The 12,704-nt window shown below is 40.0% G+C and overlaps 1 protein-coding gene across 1 annotated transcript in view; it reads left to right on the forward strand.

Annotated features, from left to right (window-relative positions):
* KLHL4 (kelch like family member 4) overlaps window positions 1-12,704 on the forward strand; it is a 94,733-nt gene that overhangs the window by 60,780 nt on the left and 21,249 nt on the right. The window contains exons 2-5 of the mRNA XM_090060634.1: window positions 7,032-7,205; window positions 7,661-7,797; window positions 9,255-9,451; window positions 11,804-12,016. Of these exons, the coding sequence (XP_089916760.1) occupies window positions 7,032-7,205; window positions 7,661-7,797; window positions 9,255-9,451; window positions 11,804-12,016 (721 nt within the window). The remainder of the gene's footprint in view (window positions 1-7,031; window positions 7,206-7,660; window positions 7,798-9,254; window positions 9,452-11,803; window positions 12,017-12,704) is intronic.

Consider the following 12,704-nt stretch of genomic DNA (forward strand, 5'->3'; position numbering starts at 1 on the left):
CCTTATGTTAAGCTTTAGATACAAACTATGTGAAAATATCATTACAAAAAACCCCAGTCACAACAGTTTGGGATTTTTGGCAGATCATCAGCCCATAAAACATCACATTTCTACAAACATCACAATACTTACAATCTATTTTGGACACAATCTGTTATTTTTGTCAAGCAGAAAAACAGTATCTTGGTGGTGTCATTTTATCTGTATTTAAGTTCATAATCACTATAGAGTTTCTAGCTAATACTACTCTAAAATAATTGTAAGATGGAAATGTAAGAGTATTTTGAGGGAAAAAAACCTTGCAGGACTTTCTTAGTTTCATATTTTAACTACAAGTTTTACCATATTCAAAGATTTCCCTTGAAAATACAAGAAAACCAAAAATGATTAGGAGGCTGACTGGAGGGACTTATTTATGTAAAAGAGATTAGGAGAATGTAATATATAACAGCTTGGTGCAAAGATAGCTAAAAGGACTTGGTAGTCTTCAGGTACACGTATTTTCATAATACTTGAAAACCAAACAGTGAGAAGAATTCTATAACATAGTATAAAAGAGTGTACTTAAAAGTAATGCAATTAAATGAATAAGAAGTTTTAAGGAAAATTCCCCTTCTGTAAGTTCTGTTTTACTGTGGAATATTTATACTAGGAGACTAGACAAGCAACTACTAACACATTTTTCTCTTTTTAATTCTGAGTCATGCAACAGAAGAAGTGATGCTCTGCTGATTAATCTCCTATCCCTTCCAATACTGGTAACACATTCCATTCCAGAACCTAACTGTGGGTGTTTACTACAGGCCACCAAACCAAGGAGAGGCGCTTGATCTGGAGTTCTCTCAAAAAATGAGAGAGGCCGTGCATGCAAGGGACTTGGTTGTCATGGGTGACTACAAATCACCCAGACATAGATTGGGAGGAACAATCAGCTAGGTTGGATTGGTCATGTAGCTTCTTAACTGTAATCAAGGAGCTCTTTCTAACCCAGGAAGTGCAAGGGCCAACCAGAAGTACTGCTCTCCTAGACTTGGTTTTGGCCAAAGGAGATGAACTGGTGTGTGACTTGAACATTGAGGGTAGCCTGGGTGACAGCAACCATGAGCAAATTAGGTTCACTGTCTGCTGCAAGGTTGACAAATCAACTGGCAGGATTGAAGTTCTGGGAATTAGTGTGAGGGGGCAATGCGGGAACAGGAACAGAAGGCAAATGGAGTGCATGAAGAGTGGTTGTTCCTCAAAGACACAATCCTCAAAACATAAAAGAAAACCATTCCCAGGAAGAGGAAAGGTAGCAAAAGGGCTGGCAAGCCCTCTTGGCTCAGTAAGGACATTGCGGTCCTCTTGAAAAAGAAAAAGGTGGAAGCTAGAGGCAGTCCTTATGGAGGACTATACAACAGTGGTCTGCATTTGTAGAAAATGATCAGGAAAGCTAAGGCGGTGACTGAGTTTAAGTTAGCCAAGGGAGTCAAAGACAATAAGAAGTCCTTCTTTAGGTATGTAGGAAGCAGAAGAAAAAAAAATGGAAGCATGGGGCCCCTGCTTAACACCTTGGGCAGCTGGTAGTGGATACCCAGGAAAAAAATGAACTCCTGAATGCCCACTTTGCTTCAGTATTTCACCAGACCAAGGGGAAAGACAAGTGAGATAAGGATCACAGGGGGCATGATGGGAATGATAGCCTTCCCACTGTGGATGCAGAGTTGGTGCAAAACCAACTAGAAAAGCTAGACATTTATAAGTAAGCAGGACCAGATGAATGTCACCCAAGAGTGCTGATGGAGCTGGCTGAGGTCATTGTGGAACCCCTGGCAAAACTTTCAGAAATTGTGGCACACAGGGAGATCCCTGAGGATTGGAAGAGGGCCAACTTTGAGCCCATCTTCAAGAAGGGGAAGAGGGAAAACCTGGACAACTATAGGCCAGTTAGCGTAAGGTCCATCCCAGGGAAAATCCTGGATAAACTCATTCAAGAATCTATGTGCAATATGCTCATTGAAGGTAAGAGTCTGAACAACAGCCAGCATGGCTTTGTTGTGTGTAGTTCTTCTCTTACCAATCTCATCTACTTCTATGAACATGTGTCTTGCCACCTGGACATGGGAAAGAAGGTCAACATTATATACCTTGACTTCCAAATGGCTTTTGATCTAGTATCTCATAATATCCTTGTAGAAAAATTGGAAGATTGGGGGCTTAACTGCTCAACAGTTCAGTGGGTGGAAAACTGGCTACATGGTACAACCCAGAGATCTCTCATGAATGGATCTGTTTCATCCTGGTGAGAAGTGGCCAGTGATGTCCCTCAGGGGTCTGTGCTTGGACCGGTGCTTTTCAACATCTTTATCAATGATTTGGATGTGGGGGTGGAAAGCTCGCTGGCTAAGTTTGTGCATGACACCAAGTTATGGGTAGTGTGGTCATGCCCGAAGATAGATTGCAGATACAGGCAGACCTGGAGAGGCTGGAGAGTTGGGCGTACTGGAACCAGATAAAGTTCAATAGTTAGAAGTGTAAGGTGCTCCATCAGGGGACAAACAATTCCCAAAATACCTACAGGTTCGATGGCAACAATTTGACTTGTGCCATGACCAAAAGGGAGCTAGGGGTAGCAATCAACCATTGCATGGCAGTGCGATGCTGTGGCCAGCAGGGCAAGCAACATGCTGGCATGCATTAACCATTGCATCTCTTGAAAAACTGAGGAAGTGATACTCTCACTGTACTCCACACTGGTGAGACCACAGCTGGAGTACTACATGCAGTTCTGGGTAAACCACATCAACAAGGATGTGGAAAAACTTGAGAGGGTCCAGAGAAGAGCCACCCATATGATGAGGCGACTTACAAGACAAGTCAGATGAGGAGAGGTTAAGGGATTGGATGTCTTAGGCTGAGAGGGGACTTGGTAGCCACTTACCGCTACATATGGGGAGTACATCAAGAACTCAGTGAACAGCTGATCACCAGGATACCCCTGGGGAAGACCAGGAGCAATGGATGCAAACTCCTGAAATGCCACTTCAGGTTCAATTCCAGGAATAACTCCTTCACAGACAGGGTGTTCAGACTGTGGAATAAACTCCCTCCATTGGTGGTGAAAATCTTCCAAAGGAGACTAGACAGTCACCTCACTAGGGTCACTTGACCCCTGTTGTCTTTTCCTGCCCAGTGCAGGGGGACTGGACCCGATGATCTATAAGGTCCCTTTCAGCCCCTAAAAATATATGAATCTATGAATCCATGGGAAATAAGAGTTTAGGTTCCAGATGCAGCCAATAGTTTGGTTGATAAATGCCCATGTGTGTGCACAGCTGCAGCACAGCATGCAAGCAAGGAGCAGAGGGGAGGGGAGAGGGAAGGAGTGTGTGGGGGGCAGATCAAAACCCCCCTCAGTGAAAGAGGAGTGGGACAGGGGCAGGGGCAGATGCTGCCCAGCTGGACAGAGCTGCAGCTCATATGGGAGGTGTGGGGGGGAGGAGAAATGGCTCCTGCCACTGTACACCCCCAAGAAGGGCATGGGGGGGTGGCCTTGGATCTGCACAGGGCAGGGTGGCCAGGCTGGAGGTGCAGGCTGGAGCTGGGGCTGCACTGGTCTTTTCTCAGTGGGGGGCTGGGCTTGGGGCAGGCTGGGAGGGTGTTATGAGAGCGCTACAGCCACCTCAAATTTTACTGTAGCTCCCCCCACCCATAGCTACCTTCCAGCACTGCTGCCACCTACCCCAAGCCCAGTCTGGCTCAACCCCTGCCAAGAACAGCCCCGCGGAGCCCCTGCTCCAGGCCACAATTGCAGTCCATCCTGCCCCATGCCTGCCCCAGCGCCTGCCCCACTTCCTCTCTCATCATGGGAGGGCATTGATCTGCTCCCCTATGCCCCTTCCCTCCCCCCCCTTCCACCACAATACAACACACTTACCAAATTACCAGCTACACTGAGAGCAGCGACATGGAGCGGGGGTGGGAAGTGACCAGCTTATGCTAGACGCATCTGCACATCTTGGTGACTACACTGCACCATGTAAAAGTGAATTCATACTGTAAAAATAAAGGGTCACAATTAATTGGCTGTGCATAACTCAAACCATGCAAAAATACATGCAAATTGAAGCCCAACAGTATACTTCTTCCAGTTTAGGAAGTGGTCTACAGGACATTTGTAGTTTAGGTGTTCTTTTAGCATGCAGTAAAGACTGTAAGAAGGATACTTGAATACATCATTAGAAAAGCATTCTTCAGGATCAAAACACAACCCAACCTAAAACTATACTTTCACCAAGGTGTAGCTGGCTTTATTTCAGTGACGTTGCTGTAGCAAGAAAACCAGGGCCAAATCCAATTGTCCTTACTCAGTAAAAACTCCTAATTACTTTAATGTAAATGACTATGCATTTGACTACCAATATAGTATTTAGTTTATTAGGTTCTATCATGAGCATGCAATGAAAAAGTTAGGAGGTTTGTTATCAAAAACAAGGAGGAACATTTATATCTCAGAACCACTGCCAGTATGACAATTTAGTTTTGTAGTAGCACTTAAGTTTAAAGAACATGGTTGCCCAATTTGCTCAGGTCTCTCTCTTTTTCTTTTTCACAGCTGTGTACAAGATAAACCAGCTGACAGCTGAAGCCAAACAATGTCAAATGAGAAATAAGGCACACTGTTATAACATTGACAGTAGTTAACCATTAAAGCCATTGAGTTAGCAAAGATATATTTGCCACCACCAGCAATTATTAAAAGAGATTGGATGTTTTTTCCACAAAAAACCCCCAACATGCTTCTACTTCAAACATGAAATTAACTCAGGGGAATTTTGAAAAAAAGTTTTTTGTTATATTCTAATGTAGACTAGATGATAAAAGGGTCCTTTCAACTTTGTAATCTATGATTTTTAGCTATCTCTTTAGTATACATTTTACATTTTCCCCACACCTCTTATGAAAGCCAGAAGTCTCCTCTTGAGATGTCCAACTAGATTTATAGAGGGTTGTAAGTGATGGGGACATTTCTGCTTCAATAGGCAAATATCTAGGCTGTAAGTCTGCATATCACTTGCCTGGTAATACTCTCATGGGACTTGCCACAGGCATAAGAGCAATGTTTCATCACTTTCTCCAATGAAGAAGCAGAAACAGATCCTGGGAAATGTCAAGTTTGATTAAAATTAAACTGTTACAATGTATAAGAAATTTACCACCACCAGCTCAGAATAATTACAGAAAACTTTACCTATTAAATCTAAAAATCTGTGGGTGAATTGAAAGCTGAGGCTGCCTATAATAATACAACAATAGTAGAAACCAGAATGCCAGCAGAACCTAAGATCCTCTTAAGGACTCAATGTGGCAACGATTTTCTCCTTGTCACTTGAACTCACTGTGATCAAAGAATCTGAATCGTAAAGTATAATTGTAATTTCTTTCTATCATTCTATTTCTACTCTATTCTTGAAACAAGATCATTCCCTTGGAAAAAAAAGGGTAAAGGAAGGTATTCAGAGATGATTTTCTCCTCTGGCAGCAATTTGAATCTACCATTTTTGTCACTTTTTCCTCATGCATGAAATGCAAGGGATTTGAATCACTATTTATCTGATGCTTCCCTTCTGAGTTCAGTCTTTTATTTTTATCTTTACAATACAGCACATTTGGATTGATTGAATGGATAGGCATTCAATCAAATACATAACATAAGGTTCAGTCAAACACAGAGCTGTACAGTGATTAGAACTGGGGATAATTCATTTTCTGATGGATTTGAAATTGGAAAGAATGGAAATGGTTGAACTTCATTCTTAATCAACTATGGCAGCTATGGCAAATTGGTTAGTGAATGAATTATGCTAGATGTCAGTCATGGTTGGGTATTTACCCCTCTTCAACTGGTCCTTAAGTAGTCAAATTAATCATGGGTGCAACTCCACTGTATTTAAAGGTGTTATGGCAAGGATTGATTTTCCTCCATACATTCAATGAAAAGGCAAGTATTTGTGAAAAGACTGTTCCACAAACTTGAATCAATATGTGTGCACTATAAATGTAGTATAATATAAATGTATTGCATGCATATATCTCTGTGTGTGTGTGTGTATATATATATATATATATATATATATATATATATATATATATATATATATATGCGGTATATAAGTTGTGAGCACATGCACACAATGTAGACAGAAGTAAAAATTCTCTGAATGGTAATAAGGGGTCAAGAATAAATACTCTCTCTTGTCAGATCCTGGATCTACAGAAGCCAGGGGAACTAACCACTAAATTTAGTAGTGCAGAATTAGGTGCTAGATATACTGTATTACATTGTATTTTTTAGGAGAGTCAATGATTTCTTATGGTGATCTTTTATTGGACCAACTGTATTGCTGGGATAGAGTTAGACAAGTTTTTGAATGCTAGACATTCTTCATCAGGTCTGACAAGAACATAAGATAATGCTGCATTTGGTTTGCTCTGGTTAGACCTGATGAAAAATGTCTTGTATTCAAACGCTTGTCTAACTCTATCCCAGCCTTACAGTTGGTCCAATAAAAGATATCACCCCAAGAAATCTTGCCTCACACAGTTTCTGGAACATCACAGCTACAACATCACTCCTACACTACCATTGTATTTTTAAATAATAGATCACAAAAAGTTTTTATAAGAGGTCCCTGTTTTACAAATGTAAAAACTGAAGGGTGAGGAGGTGAATCCCGTTCCCACTGTCAGTCAGCCATTACAGAGTGAAAATTAGAACCCAAGTCCCCTGAGTCCCAATACAGTGCTCAACCCATCAACCATCATGACTTTTGTTTCCTTATCTTAGAAAACGACATTAAAGTAAGGAGTAAAACTTTAAACTTTCAGCATAACCAACAGAAAGAAATGGGAAATGACCCTTTAAGTCTAGTATTATTGGATCAATACTCTTTAAGAATTTCTGTTATACTGCAATTTCTGTAACTCAGGTAAAGATAAAGTGAAAAGTGGATTCTGTCCTATTATGCTCCAGCAACTCTCTCTCTTTACAGAATTTCAATAACAAACTGTTCACCAACTGTAATGAACACCGGTGGCTCAGATGAATACTTCCAATCTGCAAATCATGCAGAACAGACGTTTCGCAAAATGGAGAACTATCTCCAGCAAAAGCAGCTGTGCGATGTTCTTCTCATTGTTGGAGAACACAAGATTCCAGCTCACAGGTAGAATTCCTCTTCCTTTTTACAGGCTTTAAAGCCTGACATTTCCAAAAGCTAAAATAATATATGCTCCTATGTTGCCTCTAATTAGTTATGAATGAAGAGGTATAATAATTACGTCATCAACCAAGGTAACTAATGTGATCACAGCTTCATAGTCACTATTGTAAATAGAAAGAAATTCAAAGATGAACCAGTAAAATCCACTTCTTTTCTCCCTTCCTACAGTCAAGCTTTAGAGAGACCAGTGAAGCAAAACAGCACAACCAAGCACTCTGAAAGAAAATTAGATTACTTAATTATCTTTTGAGCTTCACTCCCTACCAATGAAATATTCTAGTCTTACAAAATGCATTCCTATTGCACACTCATATGTATTGTATAATGGACTGAATTTCATGCTTTCTATTTAGATTATCAACTAATTTACATTTTCCTTAAAATGCTTTTATTTCAAGGTTGGTTCTTAGTGCCGTATCTGATTATTTTGCGGCAATGTTTACTAATGATGTGAGAGAAGCAAAACAAGAAGAAATCAAAATGGAAGGGGTAGACCCAGATGCACTAAAGGCTCTGGTGCACTATGCTTATACAGGTAATTCCTAAATCTTTTTTTTTTATTCTGTAAAGAAAGGTAAAAACTGTCATATATGCAAATAATTTTTCACTTCACACATTTTATATTAGGGTTTAGATATACAAATAGTTCATGGGAAATGTATTCATGAAATGCACTATCAGCTGGAGATGATAAATTTAGAAAAATAACTCTTATTCTGAGGAAAAATAAAAATACATATATGATCAATATGGCAGGACAGTGACTGCTTGTTTTCCAGCTATACTATTATCCTTTTTCATTATTCACCATACCCGTCTACCAGCCTCAACATTTTCTTCTAGTATAATCCATAGTCAACAGCTAAAAAAGACCAAACCAGAGAACTGTGAAATTATCCTTTCCCTGATGCTCTGAAATGTTCATGGGAAAATGCTGTAAAAGGGAAATCTGTTACTATAGTGTATAATCCAATTTAAAAAATCCACATTATTCCAGGATATACAAACTCTGGAAGGATGTAGATACCGGCTCTTTGGCAAACCATACTAGCCAGATAAAAGCTCACTCCACCATAGAAGCCAACCCCCCCCACCCCCAAACTGTCCAAGCTTTTAAATGTGCATGTAATGTGTCTCTTTCCTCATGACTGTGCCTTGGATAGAAAATTACTCTCCCAGAATATAGCAGTTTATTTACATCTAGAACAATGCCCTTTGCACGCACTCTGGTATGGAGATGTGCCGTCTCCCACTCAGCCAAATGTTATCTGCATTTTTAGGCGAGCTTTTCTGTTTTATTACATAATCCCCACTACTATAATCTGCCACTCCATTCTCTATTCTCTCTATTCTCTCCCTCTCAAACTCTCACTCACTAACTGGTTTGTTTGAATGAGATGCCTTTTTGCAAACAGTAGCTTCATAATGGGAGCACTGGATGATGAAGAACTGTAGTTCCTATCCAGGTGCTAGACTGCTAGTGCTTTAAAGGTAAAAATAAGTAAAAGTAGATGTTAAAAGGGTCCTTGTGTTAGCAGATTACTCAACATGCTGACGTTTGAATAGAAATACTAACAAAATAAGACAGTTCCCAGTTTCCAAGGAACTTTAATTCTACTAATTTTTGAATATGTGACTTTGCAACCTCAATAATGATGTTTATCGAAGTTTTGTATGTTGCACACAAGTCTAAAAAATCTGTGTTTTTTTAATTTTTAAAAGATCTATGATCATTACCTCTCTTTTCCTTATTTCACCTTTCAAAGCAGAATTAGGCCTAATATAAAATTAGGCCCAGTATAATAGTTAAACTCATTATCTGTGCATATATACATCCATAGCTGGTCAAATGTTTATGAATTATAGCACCTATTAGTCTCATGAACTTTCAGATGAGGAAAGTTATTGAGAGAAAATGCAAAAAGAGACAGCTACAGAGGAAATAACTGGCAAATGAATTAACTGATCAATTCCTTTATGTCAACCATACAGGTATATTAGAATTGAAGGAAGACACTATAGAAAGCCTGCTAGCTGCAGCTTGTCTTCTACAACTGTCACAAGTCATTGAGGTGTGTTGCAACTTTCTTATGAAGCAACTCCATCCTTCAAACTGCTTAGGAATTCGCTCATTTGGAGATGCTCAGGGTTGCACAGAACTCCTGAAGGTGGCACATACTTACACTATGGTAAGATAAAGAATTCAAAGTGCTTGAAACAATAATGTTAAGAAGGCATGTGAATATTGTACTGGCTCTTGCAAAATAAATGGGTGACAGACAGAAGGTGAAACTTCAGATCAGCAGAACTCTTCATTTTGTTTAGCAACAATTTAAATTTCTTTCACAATGCAAAGATGGAATATGGTATTTAAAATAAAGGCAGGAATGAAACAACATATTACTTGTATTAGTGTTACTTGTACAGTAGTCCCACAACAGTCCAAAATCTGCTATATTCCTAGCCACTCCAAGAGATTGGAACCTTCCTCCCCAGCTATTTCTTTTGCTGTAGATAGTATTATTAACTACACCCCTTTAAAAGCATGGCAGCTAGGGGTAGGGCAAATATCTGGGAGGGAAGGGAGCAGGCAGAGGGTGGGCAAGTGATAGTGCGTGCAGGCAGCTGGGGGTGGGGGGGAGAGGGGTGACAAATGGCAGGAGAGACAGGTGGCAGGGAGACGGAGACAGAAACAGATACTGGGGGCAAGGAATGGGGGGAAGGTGTGGGTGTCTGGCTGCTTTCTCTTCCAACACTTTCCCTGTTGTAGTGGTGGGGCACAAATTTAATAATTGTTTTATATACATGGAAAATTATAAATTTCTTATAATTTTCCAGGCAAGGTTCTTTGGGTAAATCTGATAACTTTTATTAGAACAACTTAAATAGTTGGAAAAAATAATTAAGCAAGCTTTTGGGTTCAAAAACTCTTCATCAGGCTAAGGAAGTTTCAGCAGTTGGTATGTGCTCTTCCTGGATGGAATGAAAAGTAAAGAAGCCAGTGGCTGGGCTGGTATGCATACAAGCTGGCAGTCAGTGAAGATGTAGATTGAGAAGTCAATGGGTGAGAGACAGGCTGGGAGAGGGGGAGAGAAGGGGGATGAATAGTAGAGAGGTACCTGGGGGAGTCAAATGTCAGGCAGGTTATAATGTGTCATAAATCCAATGTCTATATTTAGTCCATGATTTTTAGTATCCAGGAGGTTGATGAAGTGCATTTCATAGGCTCGTCTCTGGGAAGTGCTTTGTAAATTTCCTTTGAGGATTAGAACTGAAAGATTGGGGAGATCACTTCATCAACCTCCTTCATCAACTTCACTTCATCAGCTTCCTGGATACTACAAATCATGGACTAATAGACATTGGATTTATGACACATTATAACCTGCCTGACATCTGACTCCTCAGGTACCTCTCTACTGTTCATCCCCCTTCTCTCTCTCCCCCCCAACCCCTGCATTGACTCCTCAATCTACATTTTCATCCCCCTTCTCTCTCCCCGCCCACCCATTGACTCCTCAATCTACATTTTCACTGACTGCCTATCTTGTATGCCTGTTCTGATAAACAGATTATGGTATATTTGAAAATAAAATGTTGTCTTGACTTCCTGCTTCTGTTCCGCTTGCAGGTATTTTAATATCAGTTTTACAAATCTGATTTATAAAAGAAATTTAGAAAACATGCAAATGCTTCTGTCCTGATTCAGGACATGACTCTAGGAGTCAGGAGTATTCAATTCTACACCCAATTTTTGTCAATGATCCAATGTATAAACCTGTTCAAAACTACTTATGAACTGGTTTTCAGCTATGCAACCATAACATTAAAATTCATTAGTCTATAAAATGGGTATCACTTGGACATACAGAATTTAATTTTTTTTAATGAAAAATCCTGTTATTAATATAAACTAAAATAAACTTTAAAACATACTGTCAAGTAGGTTAAAAATAGAGAGTTCTCATGAAAGTGAAAAATTACTATCCCTGTCGTAACCCAAGCACTTTTTAGGAAGGTTCTTTAAAGAACTGTAACCTTCAACACAACTCCAGCCCTGGGCCTAACTCACTTTTAGACTAGTTATGTACCCCCCGCCCCCCGTCCAGTTACAGTATTTAGTGTTTTTATCCATTGTTTGGGACAAAGTAAATATCGCCTACCTGTAATTCTGCTTCTTCCAGGATATCAGCACCTAGAATATCTCATTTCTGGGCCTCAGTTTCCTATCATCAGGCTTTTCATATTCTCTAAAAGTTTTTTGACAAAGGCAGTTAATCTTCAGCCCCTTGTTGGCTTTCCTCTCCTACTGCTTCCCTCTAAAAGTTGTTTTAAGTCAATTCCTATACATACTCCCCTAAAGATCACTAGGCTGCCTTATCTGTTCAGTTCTAATTAAGAAGTCACATTGACTTAGGTATCATTAAAAATAATTTACCCAGATGCTATAAGAGAAGAGGAATATAATCTATGTAAGTATAACTCATGTTCTGAACCAAGGTATTAAAACCATGAGTTCATTGAAATATTTTTCTTTCTAGGAACACTTCACAGAAGTAATAAAGAATCAAGAATTTCTTTTACTTCCTGGAAATGAAATTGCAAAGCTTTTATCTAGTGATGACATCAATGTTCCAGATGAAGAAGCTATATTCCAGGCTTTGATGATGTGGGTGAGGCATGATTTGCAGAAGAGGCAACGAGACCTAGGAATGCTCCTTTCTTACATTAGACTGCCACTGCTTCCACCACAGGTACTTGGAAGTACATGATTAAAGGGTAATACATCTAAATCACTACGGCCTTAGAAACATGTTTAATTCATAGTTTCATAGTTTCATAGTAGCTAGGGTCAGGAGGGACCCGAACAGATCATCTAGCCTGACCCCTGCCATAGGCTGGAATGAATGCTGGGTTCACAAGACCCCAGGAAGGTGATCATCCAACCTCCTCTTGAATTTGCCCAAGGTAGGGGTGAGGACCACTTCCCTGGGAAGTTGGTTCCAGATTTTGGCCGCCCTAACTGTAAAAAATTGCCTTCTGGTCTCTAACCTAAACCTATTCTCCATCAGCTTATTACCATTGTTCCTCGTCACCCCAGGTGGTGCTGGGGAGAAAAGGGCTCTCCCTATTTGCTGTTGATCTCCCCTGATGAGTTTGTAGAGACGATATTTAAACCTTGAATTCACAATATTCAAGGTGTAAATATATATTTTTCTGAACTGGAGATTTAGTTCTGAACTAGCGAATTGTTGAGTACCTGTACTATGTTATGGTGAAGTTAATTTAATGTGCCGTAATGCTGTTGGTATTTGTAGATGGTACCCATGACTGCAAAGCTAATTAGTCAACTGTGCAATGAAGCACATGTGGGGCGTGTCCAGATGAGTGTGGTCATGCAATATGTAGCGCTGCAAACACATTTGCAGTGCCACATACCAC

This window comes from Crocodylus siamensis, chromosome 8 (assembly GCF_052110815.1).
Source record: "Crocodylus siamensis isolate JL-2025a chromosome 8, ASM5211081v1, whole genome shotgun sequence".
Taxonomy (NCBI): domain Eukaryota; kingdom Metazoa; phylum Chordata; order Crocodylia; family Crocodylidae; genus Crocodylus; species Crocodylus siamensis.